General features: G+C 39.5%; 1 protein-coding gene across 1 annotated transcript in view; it reads right to left on the minus strand.

Annotated features, from left to right (window-relative positions):
• MORC1 (MORC family CW-type zinc finger 1) overlaps window positions 1-23,546 on the minus strand; it is a 157,160-nt gene that overhangs the window by 49,561 nt on the left and 84,053 nt on the right. The window contains exon 15 of the mRNA XM_070508528.1: window positions 22,569-22,707. Within this exon, the coding sequence (XP_070364629.1) occupies window positions 22,569-22,707 (139 nt within the window). The remainder of the gene's footprint in view (window positions 1-22,568; window positions 22,708-23,546) is intronic.

The following is a 23,546-nucleotide window of genomic DNA, read 5'->3' on the forward strand; positions in this document are numbered from 1 at the left end:
GAGCATACAAGTTTTCATGTAGACATATGCTTACAATCGTGTTTATTTGCTGTCTATCTCTTTTAGTGAAGTATCTGTTCAAATATTTTGCCTATTTTTATATTGTGTTGTTTGTCTTCTTATTATTGAGTTTTTAAAGTTCTTTATATATTTTAGATGCAAGTCTAATGTCAGATATTGCTTTGCAATATTTTCTCACAGTCTGTGGCTTGACTTTTCAATTTCTTAATTGTGTCCTTTGAAGAGCAAAAGTTTTTTAAATTTTGATGAAGTCCAATTTGCTAAATTTTGTTTTATAGTTCATGCTTTTTGTATCATATTTAAGAAATCTTTGCCGAACCCTAGGTGGTCACCGAAATTTCTTCTTATATTTTCTTCTAGAAGACTTATAGTTTTAGCTGTTACTATTAGGCCTATGATCCATTTCAAGATAATTTTTGTATATGGTTTGTGGTAAGAGTCAAGGTTAAAGAAGGGAATAAGGGTATCCAAGTGTTTTGGTATCGTTTGTTGAAAAGACTATTCTTTCTCCCATTGAAATATGTTGATCCCTTTGTTGAAAAACAACTGACCATATATGTGTGGTCTATTTCTGGACTCTATTCTGTTCCATTGCTCTATTTGTCTCTTTTTACACCAACACCACACCGTCTTGATTATTGTAGGTTTATAATAAGTATTGAAATTAGGTAGTGTCAGTCCTACAACTGCTCTTTTTCTAATTTATTTCGAGTGTTCTAAATCCTTTGTATTCCATATGAATTTTAGAATAAGTTTTTAAATTTATAGCAAAAAAGCTTGCTTGAATTTTGACCGAGGTTGGGTTAAATCTATAGACATATTGGAGAGAACTGACATCTTAACAATGTTGAGTCTTCAAACTCATGAGCATAAGTTATCTCTCGATTTATTTCTTTTATTAATTTTTTTAGCAGTGTTCTGTAGTTTTCAGTATAGGTCTTTCAAACCTTTTGTCAAATTTATCCCTAAGTATTTCATATATTTTAACGCTATTGCAAATGGTATTGTTTTTTAATTTCAACTTCCAATTGTTTGTTGATAGTATGTAGAAACAGTTTGTTTTTATATACTTAATTTATATCCTGCAACGTTGCTATAAACTCATTTCGCTAGTTTTAGTAACTTCTGTATAGATTCCATCAGATTTTCTACATAGACCATCACATCTGAAAAGAAAAATTTTACCTCTTCCTTTGCAATCTGAATGCCTTTTATTCATCTCTCTCTCTGGCAGTGTCTAGAACCTCCCGTAAAATGCTGAATTGGAGTGGTGAGAGCAAATCTCCTTGTCTAATTCCTAATCTTAGAGGAAGTCTTTCACTAATAAGTACAATTTTAGCAGTAAGTTTTTTGTAGATGCCCTTTATCACACTGAGGGAGTTCCCATCTGTTCCTCAGTTGCTGACAGTTTTTATCAGAAATTGATGCAGTTGCTTCTTTTTTTAACCAGATTTTTTCCCCTTTTTCTTATAGTGTCCTACTTATACCATGTCTTATTCATATTTTACTACAATGTTTTTCTTTTTTTTTGCATGATATCTTATTTGGCTGCTACACTAGCTCACTTCTTAAACATCTCATTTTGAGAGTTAGGCTTTCCAGGCCTAGCTCTTTGCCAGAGGAAGGGTAGATGGAGGATACGATTCCAGGCAGGTTTTTCTTTTTTTCTACAAGCAAAACCTCTTTTCTTCTCATCTTTACAAAAAACACTGCTTCTGCAAAGACAGCTTTTTTGGGTACTTTCATGTGCATTTCACATCTTCTACTTCTGTGAACCCAGGCAGGTCCAGTAAGGTTCCTGTTGCCTCCTGGCTACTGCAGACAACGGCTCAGCCTCTCCATCTCCAGATGTACCCTTCTTCAGTAAGCGTACTCGTATTAATTCTTTAGATGTGCTATTGCTCCTTCTTCCAGTTCCTTTCTCTTCCTCCTGTGGAGTTCCCGCACTATCTTGACAGGTCTGAGCAGCCCTGAGCGATATTTTGGCATATGTCTCCTAGCATGACTGAAATTTGAGTTTACATTTTTTTCTCTTTTTCTTATTGATCTTAGAAGGCTTCCAGAAACAGAACGGGAAGATGCTAAGTCTACATAGCCATATTTACACCAGAAGTCTCCTACAACACTTTCACCTACCTTCATCATGGCATGTATCACACTGTCTTAGTTATCACTATGACGTGTTAACATATGCGTCTATCTCAATAGATTGTGAACTTACAAGCTCATTTTTCATCTGTAGTACCTAGCACAATGTTTAGCACTTTATGGGTACTCAATAAACTGTCGATGACTGACAGGAGAAACAGATGCTCCCAGAGCCTACTGCTCATCTCCTCCACAGTTGAAACAATTCCATGGGTCTATTCTGCATCCATAATGTGACTACTTCTCCACTACCTGTCAGATATTATCACATCTTGAGACACTTTATATAAAATGCCCGGGTATACTCTCTTCCAGTGACTGCATCACTCTGGGATGAGTCTTGTCCCTGACATAAATGGATTGAGCCTAGCCTAGTAACGATATATGATATAGTTAAATCATTTGGGTTTGCATCATTTTTGGTGCTAAAGATAATTAATTTTTGCTATATAGTTTTATTGTAATGAGTTTCGAACTGAACTACTAACCACATCACTAGAGCTGTGGGAGTAAATAAAAATTTTCATAAATTCTATATACGTTCCTCTTTGATTAATCCCAGAGTTGGGTTTCTATAAAAGAACTTCGGGCATTATAGAAAAACACAGCAAAATGTCTAAACTACATTTTAAATAGAAAAACATCAATAATGATGGTCAAATAAAACAGAAGCCAATACCAGACGCCGAAATGACCTCCAGTCATAAGGTCTCCACATGAAGGCAAAATTCACTCACCCAGTCAGCACGCAGCAGTGGATGGGGTAGAAGCATTCGAAGACAGCTGCATGAACAATTATCGCCCTTAATTCTACAACCAGGAAGTTTTCCTACAGTCAGTGAATAGTTTCACTATATTTACATAAAGGTGCACCAAATCCTTAAGAATACTGGGTCCCATTCTCCTACCCATCTGAGTCCTGTTCATCTTTTTCCTTAATTTCATCACATACTTTCCTTCATCTTGTAACTCCAGGGTTTGCTCACGTTAAGTCAATTTACGCCGGTCTTTCCATCTCTTAAAATTATCCAGCTCTGAAACCCTTTTACTTCCTTATGATTTACAGTTCTTCTAATTCTCACAGGATTGTTATCAATGCTCTACATAGCCACTGAAACTTTTATTTCCTCAGTTCCTCTCTTTCCTCTCAATTTATCATACCCCTAGTCACTGTCAGTGGACGTCCCTGACTATTCTTTAGAGAAAACAAAATTAGGTTATTAGGTGTGTGTGAACACCCTGAACTTCTCTGCCAAAACCTCAGAGGAAAAAACGTCCCTCCTCTTACCCTAACTTAAACTCTCTACCTGGGTCTTAGTAATCCTTCCTTCTTGTCTTTGCCGGAATCTTTCTACATCAATTAGGCCTCACCTCTACTGTGAAGTTTCTTCAAGTTCACTGGCTCCTTTCTCTTAGTCCAGAAATGTTGTCAAGTCTCTCTCAACCACAAATTTACCTCAACTTTACCTAACTCTCTACCTACAACCCTATCTTTCTCTGCCCCTTTAGAACAATATTTCCTAAAGTAGCTTATTACTCATGGTTCTCACTTCTTTACTTTTCATTGACTCCTCAACCCACCTGGCTTCCTCTCTGAAACTTATCTTGCTGATGTGAGCAATGGCCTTAAGTTATAAAAAGCAATGGATCAAGACAATCAAAAGACAAGCCACAGAGAGGGAAAAATATTTGCATAAGAAACATCTGATAAAGGACTGTTATCCAAAACATACAAAGAACTCTGAAAACTCAACAATAAGAAAACAAACAATCTGATTAAAAAATAGGCCAAAGACCTTAACAGAAACCTCACCTAAGAAGATATACAGATGGCAAATAAGCATATTAAAATATGCTGCACATCATATGTCATTAGGGAAATGTAAATGAAACAAAAATAAGATACCACTACACCTCTACTAGAATGGCCAAAATCCAGGACACTGACAACACCGAATGCCAGCAAGGATATGGAGCAACAGGCACTCTCATTCATTGCTGGTGGGAATGCAAAATGGTACAGCCATTTTGGAAGACAGTTTGGTAGTTTCTTCCGAAGCTAAACATACTCTCACTATATGATCCAGCAATACCATTCCTTGGTATTTACTCAAAAGAGTTGAAAATGTATGTCCACACAAAAACCTGCACATGAATGTTTACAGCAGCTTTATTCATAATTGCCCAGACTTGAAAGTAACCAAAACATCCTTTAGTAGGTGAATGGATAAACTGTGGTACATCCAGACAATGGAATATTATTCAGCAATAGAAATAAATGAGCTATCAAGCTATGAAAAGGCATGGGAGAACCTTAAATGCATACTACTAAGTGAAAGAAGCTAATCTAAAAGTCTATATACTGTATGACTCCAGCTATGTGACTTTCTGGAAAAGGTGAAACTATGGAAACAGTGAAAAGAGCACTGGTGGCCAGAGGTTGAGAGGGGAGGTGTGAAGAGATAGCACACACAGGAAGGCTTTTCAGGCAGTGAAAATACTCTGTATGATACCATAATGATGGATATATGTCATTAAACATTTGTCCAAATCCATAGAAGGTACAACACCAAGAGTGAACCTTAAGGTCAATCATGGACTTTGGATGATTATAATGTGTCAATATTGGTTCATCAGTTGTTACTACTCTAACCGGGGATGTTGACAATGGGGGAAGATATGCATGTGTGGGGGTGGGGGGTATATGAGAAATCTCTGCGTCTTCCCCTCATTGTTGTAAACCTAAAACTACTCGAAAAAAAAAAAGGCTTTAAAAAAACAACAAAAAACGATAGACTTAGTGCAATGTCCAGATCATAATAAATGCAGAGGTAATACTGGCATACTTAATAATCCATCAGAATTGAAGGGAAAAGACCAAAGCAAAACACTAAAAAATAAGATTAGAAGAGAGTTTTTCTAAAGCATTAAGACAAAAATCAGGATATTTCAGTTTTATCTGTTGAAACATCTGCGGAAACAGAGATACACACATAATTAGTGAGCTAAAATGAACTGGCACATGTTAGGTGTACTAAATGAAGTTGCTCTTAGTGAAAAATGCTACTAGTTCCTCCAAAGTTTTCCCTCTTAAATTAATTAGATATTTCTACCAATAGATACATTTCCACTAATAGACAGATGGAAATTTTCTGCATTGGTTATGGAGTTGGCCTGCAATTTTTAAAATATATTTTTAAAAATCATTTATATGCTTTTTTATTTGAGGAACACATGTTTACATCTTTGCACTTTCTGTAAAACAGAAATGTATATAACACGGTCAATCTGCTTCAAATTCTGTCTCAGTTATTTAATGATCAGTTGTTTACTAACAACAGCACCTTTTTTTATCACCAGCATCATATTTTCAGATTTCAAAGAATCGTCATCACCCCAGAAAGCTTGCTAATATCAGTATTTATTTTTATATGACACTGATAAACTCTCTCAGCAAGACTGTTACATTTCTTTACATGTTTGGAAAATCCTGAAAATTGCACACTGAATTGGCAAGAGCTGCATGAGATGAAGTATTTCTGGCAGCAGAAAATTCTGAGGGATCATTAACCCAGAAATAAAGGAAAGAATGTTTGTGATACTTAAGAACCACCTAGGGAGCTGGGCAGAAATGCCTTCTCCGAGGCTCCAGCCCCAGAGATTCTTGTTCAGTCAGGCTACTGTAGATCCCAGGAATCTGCATGTCTATAAACATGTGATGTTCTCATACAGATGGTCCAATCATCATAGACTCACAGCCCTGGAAGGCAGAGGATTCTCCCTTCTAATTCTGCATCAGTGCTTTATAGAACTGTAGAGAAAATATTTTTATGTTTCTGTACCACTAGGGCTTTCTGATCAAATTTTACTAAAACTTGAGACCTGGACTAGAAGAATAAATCTTGAAATTTAATTTATGACTAATTATTAGTGAAAGAGCATTGAAGAGATTTACCTCTGTAGAGGTACGTGTTTACATTTTAAGAGAGGAATGAGATCTGGGACCAGGGATACATTGCTTGGGTTGTAAAGCTGGAGAAGCTAGTCTTATCAGCTCCTAAGAGATTTATTTATATTTCAAAGGGTAAGAACAAGGACCCAGGATTCTTCCCAAAGATCCAAGAAGTGTGTGTAAGGAGGAGCGTAGGGAAGTGGCTGTCCCTCTCCCATACAAACATCCAGATTCATTTTTCTCAGCGTTCCTTGCTGGTAGTACAAACTCTGGTATATGTAGGATAATATCTGATCTGACTAATCTCATCTGTTGCCCAGAGGTACAATGCGGGACAAAAGGGAATAGGCATGATTATTTGCTATAATGAAATAATAATCTGGTCTGCTCCAGGGAACTCAGTTTGCATTCAGAATAAAATTAATAAATATAGACATTTAAAGCTTAACAGCTTATAAATGAAGATGAGCAACTAATACTCATAGGCTCTAAAATTTTGTGGGTCTTTGCAAACATCTAGTTTAATCCCCTTGTTTCTACTGGGCTAGGGCGGGGTACTAGGATTAAGGACAAGTGACAGCAGACAGGTCTGCTGCTTATAAGACAAGAGAGTGGGGACCTGAGTCAGGGATCCTGACACCAGGCAGGGTTGTCCAACACATCCCGCTGCCTCCGCCTCCTTCTTTAAAGAGCCCCTCAGCATCCCTCCTTCTGCATAGCTTTCCAGAATGACCACGGCCCTCCAAACCTGCCTAATGTAGATAGAGCTCCTCAAAAGGAAAAATTCTGATTATCATTAGTTTTTAGCCCTTAATTTCTCTATTTCTCCCAAAATGAAGAGTTATCAATCAACCTGAAAGCAGGAGAGCAGAGAGTTCAGACAGCTTCAAACTGAGAATCAATCCCATATTTTAGATGCAGCTCCATTCCTGCCTTCCTTCCATACCTTAGCTGGACAGGCAATATGTTCAGTAACAGAGCAAGGGGTCTGGAGCCTGCCTGTGTCAGTTGAAATCACAATCCTGTGGCTTCCTAACTCCACCCTTGGCAAGCTACTTCTCTGTGCCTCAGTTTCCTGATCTATAAACTGGGAATCATAGCAAACATAGGATTATCCTAAGGATTAGATGAGTCACTACATTTAAAGCACCTCCAGGGAGAGGTGTCAAGATGGCGGTGTAGGTAGACTCTCAACTCACCTCCTCCCATGGACACAACAAATTTACAACTACTTTTAGAACAATTACCTCTGAGAGAGAACTGAAAACTGGATAAAAAGAACCCCCACAACAAGGGACAGTCCTGACAGAGGTGGAAGAGGCATAAATTCCATTCTGGAGACAAAAAAAAGCCACCCTCACAAGCAGCAGTGCTTCATGGTCAGCTGGGAGCAATGCTAAGGTACACAGCCTTCCCTGGAGGAGTGGGGGATGTGAGCAGGGGAGCATTATCACTATAAGCATTCTTTGGACTCAGCACAACCAAGATGAGTCTCATAATATCTGGCTTTTTGGCCACTAACATTCTGAGGGAATACCCTCAGAAAAGCTATCAGATATAAGGGGAAAAAAGTCAGCTTTTAAAGGGCCCCCACACAAATTCACCCATTTTGGAAAGCAACCTAAAATCATCAGAAAGAAAGGTACACAGTCCTTTTGTGAAAAGAGACTCACCAAGTAGGCTCTGGGTGCATGTTGGTGAGAGATGAGACCTCTTCAGGGACTGAGACATTGGTGGCAGCCATTATTGTGACCTAGTACAGGCGTGCTAGCACATAAGATGGCAGACGCCATTGGAGTTCTGCTCTTGGCCTGTTAGCCCAGCATACGCCCCACCCACTAGAGCACCAATTTAATCCAACTCAGCCAGGGCAGGTAGCCTACCCTAGGGACTGGCCTCACCCAACAGCAAGCCCTTGGGCAATTTGTGGGCCTGAATAGGCTGGGTGCCTGGATCCTCTGCAGCTAGGTGAGTGGGTCTGCCTCTGCAGGTCATGGCAAGCACAAGGAACAGATGGAGTGTGTGAGGTGTTGGTGAAGAGTGTGGGGCCTCTTCAGTGGAGTGACTGGGTCCACTTCAGGGGTTGGGCCATGTACATGGGGCAGGACTGTGTTGATGGTGTGTGTGGCCCTGTGGGCAGTGGGACTTGTCAGCTGCAGAAGACTAGTGTTTCTCAAACAGCCACATTCGGGATCAGCTCCACTTCCAAAGCCTGAAACAACTGGGTGCTCCCCTGCCTGGGGCCAGCCCCACTCAGCTGTAATCCTGAGAGCTGACAATAGCCTTGCAGACTGGAGGCCTACAGCAATTGTAAGCCCCTGACCCTAGTGACCAGGTATGATGGAGTCCTACTCACTTAATAGAAAAACTGAAACAGGAATGTGCTATCAGACTTTGCAGCTAACTGTGTTGGGGCTCCCCATGCCTGATAAAGTGACTGACAGGTCCATAGCAGCCACACAAGCTGAGCATTACAACCAGCAGGGCAGGGCGATAGTCTAGCCTCCCTGGGAACCTGCACAAGAGCAACCCTGCCACAACAGAAGGACACTCTTAGCCCATACAGGGGTCACTCCTGGAACATTTGGAACGGGTGACAAGAGGGAAGCACACTGTTGGGCCTCATGAGGCATCTCTTACATAAGGCCATGTCTCCAAGATCAGAAGACATAGCTGACCCACCTAATACATTAATATAAGCATAGAGAAAGAAGAAAATTGAGGAGGCAAAGAAATATGTTCCAAGCAAAGGAACAGGACAAAATCCCCAGGAAAAGGGCTAAATTAAACAGAAATAAACAATTTACTTGACAAAGAATTCAAACAAAAAGTCACAAGGATGCTCACTGATCTTGTGAGAAGAATGGATAAACTCAGTGAGAACGTCAACCAAGAACTGGAAAACCGAAAAAAGAGCCAATCAGAAATGAAGAATACAATAGTGGAAATGAAGAATTCACTAGAGGGACTCAATAGCAGAGCAGACGACACAGAAGAATGGATCAGTGAGCCGGATGAAAGACAAGAAGAATTCACCCAAGCTGAACAGATGAAAAACAAAAAGAATTAAAAAGAACAAGAACAGTCTAAGGGATCTCTGGGACAATATCAAGAACACTAACATATTTGTATTATAGGTGTCCCAGAATGAGAAGAGAGAGAGAAAGGGGCAGAGAATCTACTTAAAGAAATAATAGCTGAAAATTTTCCTAACATAAGTAAGGAAACAGACATCCAGGTAAAAAAAAAAAGAGAATGTACCAAACAATATAAACCTAAAGAGGCCCATACCAAGACACAATATAATTAAAATGTCAAGAATTAAACATAAAGAGAGAATCCTAAAAGCTGCAAGAGAAAGGCAACAAGTTACATACAAAGGAAATCCCATAAGGCTATCAGCTGACTTCTCAGCAGAAACCTTTCAGGCTAGAAGGGAGTAGCATGATATATTTAAAGTGCTGAAAGGAAAAAAAACCTACAGCCAAGAATACTTTACCCAGCAAGGTTATCACTCAGAATGGAAGGAGAGAGAAAGTTTCCCAGACAAGCAAAAACTAAAGGAGTTATCACCAGGAAACCAGTTTTACAAGAAATGCTAAATAAATGGGAAAGAGAAGACCACAAATAGGAATAAGGAAATTATTAAAAAAACAAAAAAGGCAATAAAATCACTGGTAAAGGCAAAAATACAGTAAAGGTAGCAGGTCAACCTCCATTAAAACTATCTATTTCAATGAAAAAAGGGTAACAGATACACACACACACAAAAGAGGGTAGATATGATATCAAAAACATAAAATGTGGGAGGAGGGGAGTAAAAGAGTAGGGCTTTTGGAAAGAGGTCAAACTGAGAGACCATCAACTTAATATAGATTGCTTTAAATGTAGGTTATTACATATGAACCTCATGTTAATCACAAACCAGAAACCTATAATAAATATATGAAAAATTAAGATAAAGGAGCCCAAACTTAATACTAAAGAAAGCCATCAAACCACAAGGGAAGAGAGCAAGAGAAGAAGAAAGGCACAAAGAGGAACTACTAAAACACCCAGAAAAAAAGCAACAAAATGACAGTAAGTACATACTTATCAACAGCTACTTTAAAAACCAATAGACTAAATACTGCAATCAAAAGGCACAAGGTGGCCAATTGGATTAAAAAATAAGACCTACATATATGCTGCATACAAGAGACACTTCAGGCCTGAAGACACTCAAACTGAAGGTGAAGGGATGGAAAGATACTCCATGCAAATAGCAAAGAAAAGAAAGCTGGATTAGCAACACTTAGACAAAGTAGATTTTAAAACAAAAACTCTAACAAGAGACAAAGAAGGTCACTATATAATGATAAAGGCAACAATCCAACAAGAGGATATACCACTTGTAAATATCTATGCACCCAACATAGGAGCACCTAAATATATAAAGCAATTATTAACAGACATAAAAGGAGGAATAGTAACAAAATAATAGTAGGGGACTTTAACACTCCACTTAAATCAATGAATAGATCATCCAAACAGAAGATCAGTAAGGAAACATCAGCATTAAATGACACAGTAGACCAGATGGACTTAGTAGATAATATATAGAACATTCCATCCAAAAGCCACAGAATAGACATTCTTTTCAAATGCACATACAACATTCTCCAGGATTGATCATGTATTAGGCCACAAAAAAGTCTCAATAAATTTAGGTAGACTGAAATAATATCAAGCATCTTTTCTGAGCACAAAGGTATGAAACCAGAAATCAATTACAAGAAGAAAATCAGAAAAGCCACAAATTTGTGGAGATTAAACAAAATGCTACTGAACAACAATTGAGTAAACGAAGAAATCAAAGGAGAAATAAGAAAATACATGGAGACAAATGAAAATGAAAATACGGCATGCCAAATTTATGGGATACAGCAGAAGCAGTTCTAAGGGGGAAGTTTACAGTAATACAAGCCTACCTCAACAAACAAGAAAAACCTCAAATAAACAATCTAACAGTGCACCTAAAGGAACTGGAAAAAGAAGAACACAAAGCCCAAAATCAGTAGAAGGAAGGAAATAATAAAGCCCAGAGCAGAAATAAATGAAATAGAGACTAAAAAAACAATAGAGGGGCCGGCCCCGTGGCCGAGTGGTTAAGTTCATGCACTCTGCTTCGGTGGCTCAGGGTTGTGCCAGTTCAGACCTTGGGCACAGACCTAGCACCACTCACCACGCCATGCTGAGGCAGCATCCCACATGCCACAACTAGAAGGACCCACAACTAAAACACAGAACTATGTGCTGGGGGACTTTGGGGAGAAGAAGGAAAAACAACCGAAAAAATTAAAAACAATAGAAAAAATCAATGAAACCAAGAGCTGATTCTTGGAAAAGATAAACAAAATTGACAAATCTTGAACTAGATTCACCAAGAAAAAAAGAGAGAAGGCTCAAATAAATGAAAGCAGAAATGAAAGAGGAGAAATTACAACGGACACCTCAGAAATACAACAGCTTATAAGAGAATACTATGAAAAACTATACTCCAACAAACTGGATAATCTAGAAGAAATGGATAAATTCTTAGAATCATACCACCTTCCAAAACTGAATCAAGAAGAAATAGAGAATTTAATAGAACAATCACCAGTAAGGAAATTGCAACAGTAATCAAAAACCTCCTAAAAAATAAAGGTGTAGGACCAGACGACTTCCCTGGTGAATTCTACCAAACATTCAAAGAAAACTTAATACCCATCCTTCTCAAACTCTTCCAAAAAATTGAAGAGGAGGGGAAGCTTCCTAACTGATTCTATGAAGCCAATATTACCCTGACACCAAAACCACACAAAGACAACACAAAAAAAGAAAATTACAGGCCTATATCACTGATGAACATTGATGCAAAAATCCTGAACAAAATACTAGCAAATCAAATATGACAGTACATTAAAAAGTTCATACACCATGACCAAGTGGGATTTATTCCAGGGATGCAGGGATGGTTGAACATCCACTAATCTATGAACGCGACACATCACATTAACAAAATGAAGAATAAAAATCACAAGATCATCTCAACAGATGCAGAGAAAGAATTTGACAAGATCCAGCATCCATTTATGATAAAAACTCTGAATAAAATGGCTAAGAAGGAAAGAACCTCAACCTAATAAAGGCCACATATGACAAACCCAGAGCTAAGATCATTCTCAGTGGAGATAAACTGAAAGAGATCCCTCTAAGAACAGGAACCCCACTTTCACCCTTCTTATTTAACATAGTATTGGAAGTCCTAGCCAGAGAAATCCAGCAAGGAAAAGAAATAAAAGGGATCCAAATTGGAAAGGAAGAAGTGAAACTGTCACTATTTGCAGATGACATGATTTTATATATAGAAAGCCCTAAACAATCCACCAAAAAACCTTCAGAAATAATACATGAATATGGTAAAGTTGCAGGATACAAAATCAACATACAAAAATCAGTTGCGCTTCTATACACTAATAACGAGGTAACAGAAAGAGAAACTAAGAATGCAGTCTCATTTACAATTGCAAGAAAAAGAATAAAATACCCAGGAAGAAACTTAACCAAAGAGGTGAAAGATCTGTACACCGAAATCTATAAAACATTGTTGAAAGAAATTGAAGAAGACACAAAGAAATGGAAGGATATTCCATGCTCTTGGATTGGAAGAATTATAGTTAAAATGTCCATACTTCCTAAAGCAATCCACAGATCCAATGCAACCCCTATCAAAGTTCCAACAACATTTTTCACAGAAATAGAACAAAGAATCTTAAAATTCATATGGAACAACAAAAGACCCTGAATAGCTAAAGGAACCCCAAGAAAAAATAACAAAGCTGGACATATCACACTCCCTGATTTCAAACTATACTACAAAGCTATAGTAATCAAAACAGCATGGTACTGGCACAGAAACAGACACACAGATCAATGGAACAGAATTGAGAGGCCAGAAATAAACCCACATTTCTATGGACAGTTAATTTTCGACAACAGAGCCAAGAACATACAAGGGAGAAAGGAAAGTCTCTTCAATAAGTGGTGTTGGGAAAACTGGACAGCCACAAGCAAAAGAACAAAAGTATACCATTATCTTACATCATACATGAAAATTAACTCAAAATGGATCAAAGACTTGAATGTAAGACCTGAAACCATGAAACTTCTAGAAGAAAACATATGCAGTACACTCTTCGACATTGGCCTTAGCAGCACATTTTCAAGTACTGTGTCTGACTGGTCAAGGGAAACAATAGAAAAAATAAACGGGACTACATCAAACTAAAAAGCTTATGCACGGCAAAGGAAACCATCAACAAAATGAAGACAATCTAACATTTGGGAGAAGATATTTGCAAACCATGTATCTGATAAGGGGTTAAGAGCCAAAATATATAAAGAACTCATATATCACAACAACAAAAAATGAACAACCCAGTTAAAAAGTGGGCAAAAGATCTGAACAGACATTTCTGCAAAGAAGATATATGGATGGCCAACAGGCACACGAAAAGATGTTCTACATCATTAACTATCAGGAAAATACAAATCAAAACTACAATGAGATATCACCTCACTCCGGTCAGAATGGCTATAATTAACAAGACTGGAAACAAGTGTTGGGTAGGATGTGGAAAGAAGGGAACCCTTGTACCCTGCTGGTGGGTGTGGGAACTAGTGCAGCCACTATGGAAAACAGTATGGAGATTCCTCAAAAAACTAAGAATAGAACTACCATACGATCCAGCTATTCCACTGCTGGGTACTTATCCAAAGAACATGAAAACACGAATGCATAAGCATACATGCACCCCTATATCCACTGCAGCATTATTCACAATAGCCAAGACCTGGAAGCAACCTAGGTGCCCATCAAGGGACAAACGGATAAAGATGTGGTATTTATACACAATAAACTACTACTCAGCTAGAAGCAGCGATAAAATCCAGCCATTTGTGACAACATGGATGGAACTTGAGGGTATTATGCTAAGCAAAATAACTCAGAGGGAGAAAGTCAAATACCACATGATCTCACTTATAAGTAGGAGATAAAAACAACAACAAACAATCATACAGAGACAGAGATTAGATTAGCGGTCACCAGAGGGGAAGGCGGGAGGGCGGAGGGCGAAAGGGGTGATTAGGCACCTGTGGGTGGTGATGGATTGCAATTAGTCTCTGGGTGGTGAACGTGATGTAATCTATACAGAAATCTAAATATAATGATGTACACCTGAAATTTATATAATGTTATAAACCAATGTTATCACAATAAAAAGTAAAAAATAAAAAAAAAAAAGCACCTCCAATGGTGGCACATTCTAAGTGCTATTACCATTTAATCCTTCCGTTCGTCCTTCTCATGTAAGTTTCCTCATCTATGTAATATGTACAGTTAGGGCAATCATTCAGGGTAGTATTAGAATTCAGCAAACATAGTAATTACGGGAATCTTGGGGAAGACATTGGAGAGGAGAAGGGAATTGGAAATATGAAAAATATCCAATTATCTTCTACTACAAAAAACCCTGTGGTGACCAAATGGCACAGTACATGCAGAAGCAAGTGGCGGATGCACCGTGAAGCAAATGAGGATTGGCTTCAGGACCCCTCCCTTACACAGGCTCCTTTCAGAGCCCTGTCCCTAACTTCAGATTTATAAATTATGCATTTTCTTTTTTGAAGGGGGTCCCAAAAATCATATAAACCTCAGGCTCCAAAAAGCTAAATCTGCCCTCGTTCAGAAGTATTTTAAATATTACGTATTTTCAAAGGCCAGGAACTGTTATGAGTGGTCTTGGCTAGCAGACCTTCTTGAGGATTGTCTAAATAGAGAAAGGATGATTCTACATCATTGTGATGCAAAGGTGATGGACAAACATCAGGTAGTTCTCCAGGACTGGATCAGAATCCCCAGGGGTGTCAAGAGACCTCCACCCTCCGTTAGAAGGCTAGGCCTGGTCAGGCAAGACTGACTGAAGGAAGAGGATGGTAAAGCTCTTGTTGGTACAGACAAGGTAGACAACAGAACTCACGTGAGATTATGTCTAAATGTACTGGTGCCTGCAGTTGTTAGCAGACAGGAAGGAACCAGACTCAGACCAAGAATATGATCAGAAAGCAAAGGTTTAACAAGGTCAAATCAAGAGGCACGAGAAATGGGGTTTGAGTTCATAATCAGAACAATCATGGGGGCCGGCCTGGTGGCGCAGGGTTAAATTCGCACGTTCCGCTTCGGCGGCCCGGGGTTCGCCCATTTGGATCCCGGGTGGGGACACGGCACCGTTTGGCAAGCCATGTTGTGGCAGGCATCCCACATATAAAGTAGAGGAAGATGGGCATGGATGTTAGCTCAGGATCAGTCTTCCTCAGGTAAAAGAGGAGGATTGATAGCAGATTAGCTCAGGGCTAATCTTTCTCAAAAACAAAACAAAAAAAGAACAATCATGAAGTACAGTTCTTCAAACTGAATTCAAAACGTGAAGTTGGATCCTGAGTAAGAGGGGAGATCGGGTCTACCAAGCTGAGAAACAGAATTCAAGCTTCGAGGGGAGGACTCAGGAGTGCTGGCACTCAGGGATACAGGCTCAGAGGCACAGGCTTCTTTAGAGGGGCCTAGTGAGCAGTCTGCTTTGGAAGGAGCCAAAGAGCTGGACCTTCCCCGGAGCAGAGTCAGGAAGCAGCCCTGAGATGCACCCAGGACACCAGACAGCTTCTAACAGTCCCTGATTAGCATGCACACTGAGAACCGGCTGTACATACAGTTCAGGTGCTTAAGAAATTTTTGTAGGGCAGAGTTCAAACAGGTATATTTGCATTGAAACCCAAATTAGCATTCCCTGCAGTGAAAATAATTCCAGGCAACATACCTGAACTTCTATTTCTCTCCCTCTCTCCCTCTCTGTAGATGTGAATAGGAATGACTGATGGACATGCAAAGAGAGGGATGGAATGTGGCAAGACTGCCTGCCACTGTCACAGATATTCTGTCCTTCTCGGGGAAGGATGAGTTCCCTCTGGACTTGCATTCCTATCGGCCCTCAAGAGCAGCGTTTGGTCACTTCTGTGAAACCCAGGAACAGACAACAATGGATGGTGTTCCTCAGTGCCAACCTGAAGAGCAGAATAGGGTGACTTATGAAGCCAGGAGCAGGGACAATCCTGGTCTCCCCAGACCACACTGTGCCATGAAGCCAGGCTGTTCTCATGTCCCTCTAACTGCTGGTGAGGTCCCTGTTTGTTTAGTAAACTACAATGCTGTTCTGTCATGCAGTGTGACATCAGCTCCTCGAGAAAGCAAGAGTAAGAAAATAATCTGGGCAAGTAATCAAGTTAAGAAGTTAAACAGCTTCTGTTAGACCTACTGTGCCCAACACTGAGCCAGGTGTGGTGGTGAGAGGGACACAAGCAAAAGAACACGTGATACCTGCCCTCAAGAACTTCTAAAGTAGTTCATCATAAACACTTCTTTCAACGTCTCATTTGCTGTGCTGTGAACACAGGGCCCACAAGTGTGAATATATTATACATTATCCCTTTTGGAAAAGCAGTGCATCACTACAGAGAAACGAGATCTTTGTAGCAAGAGTAATAAAGTAAAATACTTCAACTATGGTGAGTATAATAGCCTCTTATTAGACAAGGGTCTTTAGGTATCATAAATTTTAGATCATGGCGGTTTATGTAAGGAGGCTGAAAAGCACTCCTTATGAATAAATATATTTTCTAAGGCATCTGTCTCTGTAGTTACACAGATTTGAAATCTCAGCATCCTTCACAATAATGACACATTAAAAAGATTAAATTCTAAATGGGAAAGTGTGTTCATATTCTTCATTACAAAGTTGTACTCAGATATGCCATTTCAATTTGAAAAACACAGCTAAAAGTTCAGCAAGCCTTCTTGGCTCTACATTTACTGCTAAAACAACCAGTGTGGGAATTGTCAGATTAAACTATTTCATGTTTTTGTGTCCACATGAGCACTGCAAAAGAATAGAATGCTATCGCTGGAGTTCCTTTTCAACAGGGCAGGGAATTTTACAAAGGCTGTTTATTTGATGCAGAGACTATGAACATGACAAATGAAATCCAAGCACAGTCTCTGTACTCCCATTCAAATGCAACACTTCATTTTGACCAAGTATGAGAACATTTTGGTCTCCACCAATATACGTACAAGATTCTAACTCTAACCTGTGTAGAGTCAATCAATCCAATCAGATGAAAAATATTCATTTTTGTATCTTTTTGTGAAGAATTCTGCATAAATCAAATTACTCCTTCAATCCTTCACCCATTGTTTGGGAAATCATTATGTGAAAGGTCCAGGCTTAGGTGTTGGTGGGAATGCAATACTGAATAAAAACGGTCCCTTCTTTCAAAAAGCTTACAGTCTGATACAGGAGACAGATGAGATACACAAGTAACTGTAATACCAGGTAGAAAGTGAAACTCGCCCTAAGAAAGACAGGCACGCAGGTCAGCCGGAATCGGAAGGAAGGAGATATTTTTACAGCTGGGGAAATGAGAGAAGACTTCATACAGGGATGACACTGGTGTTGGATCTCGAAGGACTAGGGAAGGGACAGAGGCCACTTCAGAGAAATGGCAGGAACGAAGGCACTCAGAGCAGCGCGAGGTGATGAGACGCACAAGGAACGTGGGGCAGCTCAGTGCGAGAATCTGCAGAAAAGAAGAAACTAATGCACAAAAGGAACTAGTGTCAGATTAGAGAGAGCCCGGATGGCAGGATACGAAATTAATATTAACCCGAAAAGATTAACTCAGAAAGACCTAGAGAACACATAAGCAATACAGGACATGTGGACAAACATATTGATTACATAAATGTACTACCCATTAACATTACTTATGTATAAATGGGTAAGCACTTAGAGCAGGCTTCATTCAGGGAATCAAGTGATCATCTACCTTATAATGACTGATGGCATCAAGTGGACTTAAAGTGGTACCAAAAAGCCCTGAATGAAACATACGTAAAGCTATATTCCATGTACACGATGATGACACCATCATGCTCATCATACAAGAGAAGGAAGAAGAGAATCTAAGATGTGAGTTAAAACGAGAACGGGCAAAATTGAGGACTGGAAAGTTCTCAGATGCAGAGGAATTTATTTTGTAACTCTACTTTATGGTTTTGAAACTACTGTCTAGGTTTACTGGAAAAAAAGAATAACAATTATCCAGATGACATAGAATTAGCAGCTGAGCAATCAAGGGACACAATGAAAATGACAATGCTTCATCGTGTGGCCAGCAGGTGGCACTTGTCACCCGGAATAGAAAACAGCAGGTAATGAGGAATGAGCTGGAACCACGGAGTTAGGAACAGATTACTCATTCATCTATTCAGAAAGGCGAAAGAGGGGAATGCGCCGTTTCGGAAGCACAATTTATAAAGAGGGTCTTGGCTTGCTGCCACAGCTTATCAGTTTCATGTCGAATTTGAGCTCTCCTATTAGGTTTACTGAACTTATGCATTTCCCTTAACAAATAGGATCTGTAATATATCGGTTTGTGCCTTTGTAAATGTTCTTACATCCTTTTTGTCTGTATTTATCTGATGAGACTATGAGCGGATGGGTGCTGGAATTAGGCAAAAAGGAAACAAATTCCAACGTCATCATTTAAAGATGTGTGACTCGATTCAAGTTATTTAAGGTCATTGAACTTCACTTCCCTCTGTTGTTATAATTGATAGAACTGCTGGAATGTTGAGGGATTAAAGAAGACACCATCTGTGGAAATGCCAGCTTGGACCTAGCTACTTCACTTTCTCCTAGAGGACAAGATCTACGCATTGCAATGCCTCTTTTACCAGAACAGTTTTCTGACTCAACGTGAGTATTCTCTGACGAGGGCAACCTGTGGGCGGTGCTCCCAGAAGTTAGACTTTGTCACTCTACATATCTGTAAGGTGTACGAGGGATGGAGAAGAGGCTGTAGCTGCTTATTTCTGATACTAGTATCGTGATACTACTTTCCTACCATTATTCTATCCCTCCTGGTTATCAGCGACACAAAACCCAGAACCACAGGATCAAAGATCCAGAAAGGACTTTATTTAGTCAACTCTTCATTTTCTAGATCAGAATGGCTTCTTCCATTAAAGTTGAAATGCAAGAGAGTAAGAAATGGGGTGTGCAGATTTAGGTCACCGTTATGTCTGCTCCCTTGGTCTGGTCAATGGGTGAGTGGGCACTGGTACTGGGAGGCAGGAAGAGAGAACAGGAGGTGGACAAACCACAATGACTTGGCATGCCCTTTATTATTTCCTGATGTTGAGAGAATGGGCACCACCAATAGACATGGAGAATCATAGCGACACGCAAGTCAGTTCTTGTTTTTCCCGTGGTGTCTACTCTGCACTTGAACCATGTCTGCAGTGAACCTGAATGGCACCAATGCTCTGTTTTTCTGGCTTTCCCACCCTGGCCGGTGTCATATTCTGACAGCACTTCTTCTAAAAGGCAGTCAGGAAGAGAGTAAATTCACACGGAACATCAGGTGGTTTTAAGTCTTGTTTCTGGCATCAGGCAGCCATCACCAAAACAGTTTTTGAATACTTTCACGGATTATTTTTGTGAAAGGGGAGTTGAGATCACCCTTCAGAGGTTTCTATTCATTAATTACCATATTACACATTGAGTTACTCAGTTTTTAAAAGACAGATATGTCATACAAATGCTGAGTTTATTTTTAAAAATACATAAGTTTAACATGTAATATAAAAGATAGGTTCTATGAAGGAACAAGCCTGTGCGCATCCCCATGTCTTCATTTACAACGTGCTTCTCACCTGGAATGCTCTGTTTTTTCCCTTTATTTACTCTAAATAGACTTCACGATACAAGAGCCACTTCCTCTACGAAACATTTTTTGACTGAAGCTGCCTTCATTAACTCCTGGTAATAAACTTCTATTACTTTATAGTGGTTGCTAATTTTTAAATAGCTGTTAGACTTGGTCCACAAAGGGACTGTATCATCTGAGGGCATGTTTTATTGATTGATTCCACAACCACCTATTGAGTACCTGCTACACGGCAGGCACAGTCTCAGGTTACACAGACTCACAGTAACAGAGGCAAGACTATCCTGCACTTGTGGAGCTTACATTCTGGTATTAGACTTACCGTGTATTCCCCACAATCCCTAGCATGGGACAGACACAAGGGCAAGTCTGCGCTCAGTGACCACCTCAAGATTAACTGGTTGCCCAGGGTTGGGTGAACTCTGACCAAACTCTTCCTCAACTACCACAAAAAGAGGGTCAGTTAAGGGCAATGAGTGCCAGAAGTGTGTTAAAGATTCTGGGATTATTTTCACAAAAGGGGGCAGGGGAGGATGGTGAGGAGTCTTATGTCCTTGGGACCGCTGCCAACAAATTTCTATTTAAGTACCACTAAACTTCTTTGCTTGAAGAAGACAGATGATCTATAAATCTGGCCCAAATTTTTATGAAAAAAAAATCAACTACCAAGAAAGAAAGAATACACAGAACGATGGCCTGAATCTGTTACTCCATCAGCTGCCATCGAAGTCTCTACCTCAGTGATGAATAAAACATCCAATCCTGAGCAAACACAAAGGTAATGAAGACTTTGTGATTGGCACTACCAATAGCCAAGGGTCAGCTCTGACCTTTGTAGGAAAAAAAAAATCCAGAGATTGCCATAAAGATAAAATCAATTCAGGATGTGCTGAATGCCCTCACAAAGCTACAAGGAGTGGTAAACAAAAGAGGAAACAAAACAAATTAAAATATTCCACATTGGAAATATCTGACTTAACCTAATTGTTTATTAAAATAGCCATAGCCGGCAATACCTTTACTTCCGACCTGCTATCAAACCCACACCCAGGGGCTCTAAGAATTGTAAGAAGTTGAGCCGCTTTTTAGGGGACGGGGAATGCTGAGGAGAATGTGTTCCCAAAGTGACTCTCAGAACCTTCCCAGAGAAACCCTGAGACTCCAGGCTAACGGAGGAGGGGCAGGTGTCTCTGGCTGTGATCCCAGGTGGTGGCTGACTTGCACGGCAGATCCCCAGCAAAGCAGGAGAGGAAGGAAGGTGAAGCTGGGGTAGAAGAGAAAGTTTACCTTCTAAGAACCCAGGAATATATGCATAATAAGGTGTTATGCCTGGATGTCTTAACTCCCGCTCCATAAGAGAATTTTCTATTCGAATGAGCATTTTATTTCCAGACATCTACAGAAAAGTCAACACATTTGGACATATGCTGCTGACCTCCTTGCGTTCTATTTGAGGAAGCTGACAGGCTATACAATTAAAAAATTCTGAATTTGGGTGCTAAATCTATAAACGGAGATCTAATTACTTTATTAGTTAAGAGAGTAAAACAATATTTCTGCATGCCATTTTTTCTTTCACTTGAAATTGTCATGGTTACCTACATTTACAGACAGTAATGTTTTATTTATTGAATTTTCTTAACAATTAAATATGACTTAGAGTTTCTGTATTAATAGGCTAATCTTTTTGGCATTTTTAAAAAAAGTCATGTTGGGGCCAGCCCCATGGCTGAGTGGTTAAGTTTGTGCGCTCCACTGCAGCTGCCCAGGGTTTCGCTAGTTCAGATCCTGGGCATGGGCATGGCACCACTTGTCAAGCCATGCTGAGGTGGTGTCCCACATGCCACAACTAGAAGAACCCACAACTGAAATATACAACTATGTAGTGGGGGCGGATTTGGGGAGAAACAGCAGAAAGAAAAAGAAAATAAAAAAAGAAGATTGGCAACAGTTGTTAGCTCAGATGCCAACCTTACCAAAAAAAGTCATGTTTATTGAGGTCAAATATAAATACATTATAAAATCCATTTTTTAAGTATACAGTTCAATGATTTTTGACAAACAGATTTATGTAACTATCACCATAATCAAGATGGAAAGACTATTTCTAACACACATATATTTCTTTTAAGAAAAAAAAAGCTAATATGTTTTAAAAGAACTCTTTATCTCAAAAATCCACCCTCAACGAAGAAGCCTAATGAAATAAAAAAGGCCTAATCTTTGGGGTCATACAGAACCACATGACGGTCCATTCTGGCCGACCTCTCCGAGGCTCTGTGAGCGTCAGTAGAGCGGAAATGAGCTCCCCCTTCCTCACCTGCACTGTTGTGTGGAGGGACTTAGATATCACACGTCTACTATTTCTTGAACATCTCTCCTCCCTTCTCTGGAGCCCTGAAGTACTTGTGTTCACCTCTAGATCAATCCTTGGATCCAAAATTAAAAGGAGGTGACAAAAAGGATGGAGAAAAGAGGCTACACATTGTACTTGGGTAAATACATTAGTCCATTTGCACACATGAAACCAACACCTCCAGAGTCTGTGGAGATTTGGAAAGAATTAGTAACAGCTCACCCGTGGCTGCTGTTTTGCTAGCTGATTCTGATACCTTTGGATTGACTCTCGAAGTCGCTTCTCTTTCTCTGTTTTTGATGGTGATACTGTGCTCATGGTGCCCAGGGGGATGGAAGGCAGATGTTCTGTCTGATGACAACTTCACAATCAGCAAGTACAAGAGGTAACAAGAGGAGAAAAAAGAAAACTATTTACTGTCTATAAAAGATGACTTACTTCTATAAGGAGTTACTCTTTACATGTTGTATTGAAAATTTAAATCCAAAGGAAGAGCACTACATTGATGACTTTAGGTAATACATGACCTGAAATCTCTAATTTGCATGGAAAAGAGCTTAATGGGAAGGAAAAGAGCTTAATGGAAAATGTGGAGGGTAGTATATACTTACGAGAATGGGAGAATATTCATTATTTACTAAGGTTGCATTTATCCTGCATTATCATAAAATGATGCCTTTTGCATAAATGTTTTTTAGATCATTGAAACTTATCTCATTACTGCCAAACATTTTTTTCTCAAAAAATTTGGGATAGAAATCCATATGTCTTTCTAAAGTACACCACATAATTCTGCTTCTGAAACATGGGGATCCTTTATTTGATGACTTAGGATCACTGTGAAGATTGGCGATTACTGTGATGTGATGTTCTCATTGGAAGCCTCCGGGGTTACTGAGTCCAGCAGCGGAGCCATTCATCAAACAGCCCCACGAGCCCCCTGCAACAAGCTTCCCTCCCTGATGCTCTCAGAGTATCTGCTTCTGGTGGTACTCTGCTGACCCACCCTAGTGATGCGCTGTTTCTAATCACTAGTGGGTTAATACACGTATTTTATAATCAAGTAGAATGGGGCATGAATGACAATAGACTGTGGATGAGGGCTTCCCTCATTACGGTTACAAAAAATACTTAATGACATTTTTTTTGAGGAAGATAAGCCCTGAGCTAACATCTGCTGCCAATCCTCCTCTTTTTGCT

This window comes from Equus asinus, chromosome 5, assembly GCF_041296235.1.
Source record: "Equus asinus isolate D_3611 breed Donkey chromosome 5, EquAss-T2T_v2, whole genome shotgun sequence".
Lineage (NCBI taxonomy): Eukaryota > Metazoa > Chordata > Mammalia > Perissodactyla > Equidae > Equus > Equus asinus.